Source organism: Poecilia reticulata, linkage group LG9 (assembly GCF_000633615.1).
Source record: "Poecilia reticulata strain Guanapo linkage group LG9, Guppy_female_1.0+MT, whole genome shotgun sequence".
Classification (NCBI taxonomy): domain Eukaryota; kingdom Metazoa; phylum Chordata; class Actinopteri; order Cyprinodontiformes; family Poeciliidae; genus Poecilia; species Poecilia reticulata.
Genome location: NC_024339.1, coordinates 24,405,430 through 24,409,684, shown reverse-complemented (window position 1 = coordinate 24,409,684; position 4,255 = coordinate 24,405,430). Strand labels below are relative to the sequence as shown.

The 4,255-nt window shown below is 34.1% G+C and overlaps 1 protein-coding gene across 1 annotated transcript in view; it reads left to right on the top strand.

The window, feature by feature from the left end:
* The window catches only part of edil3a (EGF-like repeats and discoidin I-like domains 3a), a 265,981-nt gene that overhangs the window by 99,673 nt on the left and 162,053 nt on the right, over window positions 1-4,255 (top strand). Inside the window, exon 4 of the mRNA XM_008418884.2 lies at window positions 4,041-4,122. Coding sequence (XP_008417106.2) covers window positions 4,041-4,122 — 82 coding nt within the window. The remainder of the gene's footprint in view (window positions 1-4,040; window positions 4,123-4,255) is intronic.

The following is a 4,255-nucleotide window of genomic DNA, read 5'->3' as shown; positions in this document are numbered from 1 at the left end:
TATTTAAATAGAAATGTGGGCTTGATTAACAGTATGTTTAATACCTGCTTAAAAGTACTTTTAATCTGACAAACAAGATTCATCAGGGAGTATATTTTATGATTGAGTGCTTTTTAATTAGATCAGCATTGTTTCTGCTTTTACTTTAGTTCAGCTCTTAGTGATTCTAGTTAATTGTTTATTTCTTGACTCTAGTTATTCTTATTAACTTAGTTTAATTATGTTCTGTATGTCTACTCATTCTTTAGTGTTAGGTTTATTCCTAGTCCCCTGTGTACTCTCCCTTGCCCCCTGTGCCACTTTCTCTCTCTCTCTCTCTCTCTCCTTGGCCTTCTGCTCTCTCTCACCTGCAGTCAGTTAACCAACCAGCCCAGGTTCATTGTTCCACATTCACTCTCCCAGTACGTATACTCTTTTGCTCCTCTCACTCTTTGCTGGTTCTTTCCGTAATATTAGACCCCGTTTCCCACTCTTGTGCCTTGGCTTTCATTTGTTCTTGATTATTTTTTGTTCTCCTCTGGCTCCCTGTGGTTTTTGTAAGTTTTTCATGAAAACATTCAACATGATCCATTCTCTCTGCTCCTGTCTGCATTCTGGTCCATCCACAAACTCACAATTCATGACAGGTACTTAGCGCCCCCCCCTTTGCTGGCTAGGAGAAAATAAAATTTGACCAGGACAGGTTAAACATGTGTCTGATGTAAAGACACAATGCAAAGGCAATCTTTCTTAAAATAAACATATCTGGATGTGAATGATAAGCTAATTATGCATTCTAAATTGATTTTTAGTGATAATGTACATAATTACCTAACTAGACATTCAACTGAAGTCAGATTTATGCTTTCAAACGTTCATGCAAATTCTTTGAAGATGTCGACTTTACATAGAGTGATATTCACATGGAACAACTTACAGAGGAATATATATTGGAGAGAAAAAACAACTATGCTGAATGATTCTTTTTAATCTTATATTGTGTTATATTGATTGTGTTTTACCGTATATGTGTTAGTTGACATATTGAAATAAATGATTTTCATTATAGTATAATTTTTTAATCTGTGGTCTCTATTTTGTTATTTATTTGTTATGTGATCTATTTATGTATTTTTGTTGTTTATGTTGACCTCCAGGAATAGTAGACGCAGGGTGATGCAAGAACAATGTTTTTAAATCATTCTGAGAATGATTTAAAAACCCTATGGAACATATAACTTGTGAGATGTCTAAACTTAATGAGTGACTTAATTACAATAAATTATCAATAAACTGGAATAAAACAAAATGATTCATTTCTGATGATAAGTGATTCTACTATAATGTCCATAGATGATAATCTAGTGGAAAGAGTACACAAATTTATTATTATTATTCTCTTTTTTTGTGTGTGTAAAAAGTGACTTAGATCATTACTTTATAAAGGTGACAATATGCATTAAGTCTTTCCCACTTCCATTTTGAAATTGAAAACAATCTGAAAGTTGAATCAAATTGTACCTGAGCAGTGGAAGCTGGAGCAGCTGACAACTCAATCAATTACAGAGAAACAAAACAGGCACTGAATATCCAAACATGCTCATTGCTGATTTGATGTTATGCATGCCGATAGCTTGGAAATAAGCCACCCATCCCGAAGATGAAATGGGTAGGAAAACATCAATTTCCTATGTTTGAAGTGACACTCAGTCATAATTACCATTTCATTTGCCTGACGAGCCTTCTTGAAGCCATATGCCGACGTCGCTGCCATATCCAATAGTGGTTTTATGTATCAAACAGATACATAGAGATATTAAACAATGAATGTGGTGCTAAAGCTTGGCTCTTCATTTATTTCAAATAAAGCTGCTTACATACACTTTAATTTCCATGACAGAAGTAAAGACTCTCAATTATTTTCCCCCTAAATAACCCTTTTCTACATTCATCCACATTATTTTCTAATCCCTGAAGTGGCTCCAGGGACTGGTTTTTATTAGAAATCTGTAAACAAATAAAAAAAGGCAGCAGAAGACTTTAAATAAACCTAAAAAGCCTCTTGAACTCATCACCACACACTAAGTGATTTCTTGATTTTTGGCTTGTGGCAACAATATGATAATAGCTTGATTTCTTCGATTTATTTCAGATGAGTGGCCAATTTTACTCAAGTGATGTGATACTACTGTTTAGATATAATGAAGCCTCAAAGTAAGGCAAAACCAAACAGGGTGTTCAGCTGGTGTTGCACACATTTTGTTTATTTTGTTTTAACAACGTCACAATTCTCAGTAATGCAGCGAGCAACGATCCAAGGCACACCAGAAATCTGATATCTGAATGGTTTAAAACAAATCACAATGAATCAATGAAATCAATCAATGCAACTTAAAATTCTTCATAGAATACATATTTTACCAAACCACAGACTCTAGTTTGGCTCTGATCTAAATTGGGACTTTGACATATTGTTTTTCACATGTTTGTGGTTGCAATATTAGTCTGATATTTGAAATACAGAAAATATTAGGAATATGTGTACGAATGAATCCTTTGGCTCTACCGTTAGAGCTGCCTGATAAAAATGTGACCTCGAATGATTAAAAAAAGACTGCATTGCTTACTCACTTTTGCTGCAAGGAAAAATATCTTGATGCAACGGACTAGTGCGAGAGGATCCACTGTTAAAGGCTGGCGAAGAGTACTGCAGGGCTTAGTGCCATTAGAATATATGACCTGGGTTTTACATTGTAAGACAGACTTTTTTCCTCAAGGTTTTAGGAACCATATTTAGACTGAGTTGGACAAATCCATTATGCTTCAGGGATTTGTCTAACTTAATGTACCTTCATCCTCCTGTGTTTTGTGTGGCACACTGGGTCTGAGCTGTTATGTTATTATTTTCTGAGTTGTGTTGTAAAGTTTTAAAAATCTAATATATACATATATTCAAAGAAAGTCTTGGTTTAATTGAACTAAATTAGAAGGAATTCACCTAAACAGAATCAGAATACACTCAACTAAATTGAAATTAACTGCATTCTTGGCCTTGTTATGGAAATCCTTTCGATCCAAAAGTTAAAACTTATGCTGTACAAAAATTCTGCTGTTATTATAGCTTATAGAAATAAATTGCAGTAAATGTGCCACAGTCTTAATTCACAAGTTGCATAATTGCAATCGACTTCATTTTATGTCACATCTATTATTTTGCCATCTTTAACGCTCTGAGTTGAAATAACCTTTATTTCAGTAAGAATGTTTTACCACTTGTGTTTTCATTTTCGTGGCCTTGCAAAAATTAGACAATTAAACTCAGACAAGAACTGTGACTGAATGAAGAGATTATAGCATTAAGGCATCAATTCCCTTAAACTTTAAAACAAGTTTCTTAGAATAAAGATTAATTGCATAACCTTGTGCTCTGTTATGAACATCCAGTGTTTTTTTTTTTTTTTTGTTGTTTTTTTGCTGCTCAGGTTTGTTGAACATGAGAGAAATGGATTAGCTGGAGCCAAAAGAGTAAAATCTCTTCTGACTGACAAAAACATCCAAAATATAGTCTTATGGCAGACCCCTTGATCAAGGCAGAGAACTGAAATAACATGTAGTTTGTGTGTGAATTTATTAGACTTGATGGACAATTTAGTGACAAAATGAATAAAAATAACTTTTTTGTCTTAAGGGCTTAGTTTAAATATATTTGATTTATCTTCTCATTCTAATGTTATGAACTTTGAACAGATAATCATGAATATTTTTTTTTTATATTCACGTACATCTGACTTTGCTGTCAGCTGTTGTCATAATGCAGCTTCCTACAATACCGTCTGCATAATGCTGACATAAAAAAAATGTCTGTGTTTGCATTAGCATATGGGTTTGCATTCACCCTTGTTTGATAACTATTTGTCTGATAAAATATGTAAATGAGTGTAAATATGTAAGCATCAACCATATGGACTCCTAGCATAACCCACATGTGTGCAATTAACTGTGGTAAGGAGGCAGAACCAAACTGTGACTAGAAAACTGTTCATCTTTTTTATTTCATGCAGGCCCCCTGAGATTTGTGGTTTCTATGGAGATGAGTGTGGGTGGAGATACTGAGGACTCAAGAGAGACCTTTTTCCTGCTCAGGTTCTGTTACACTAGTGGTCCAGCTCGCATTCAGATTAGTTAATTAATGTGTTTGAGCTTGCATAATCATGTTTGCCGTCGTAAAACAGATCATTATTCACATACCTCATGTGAAATCCACATATTATATATA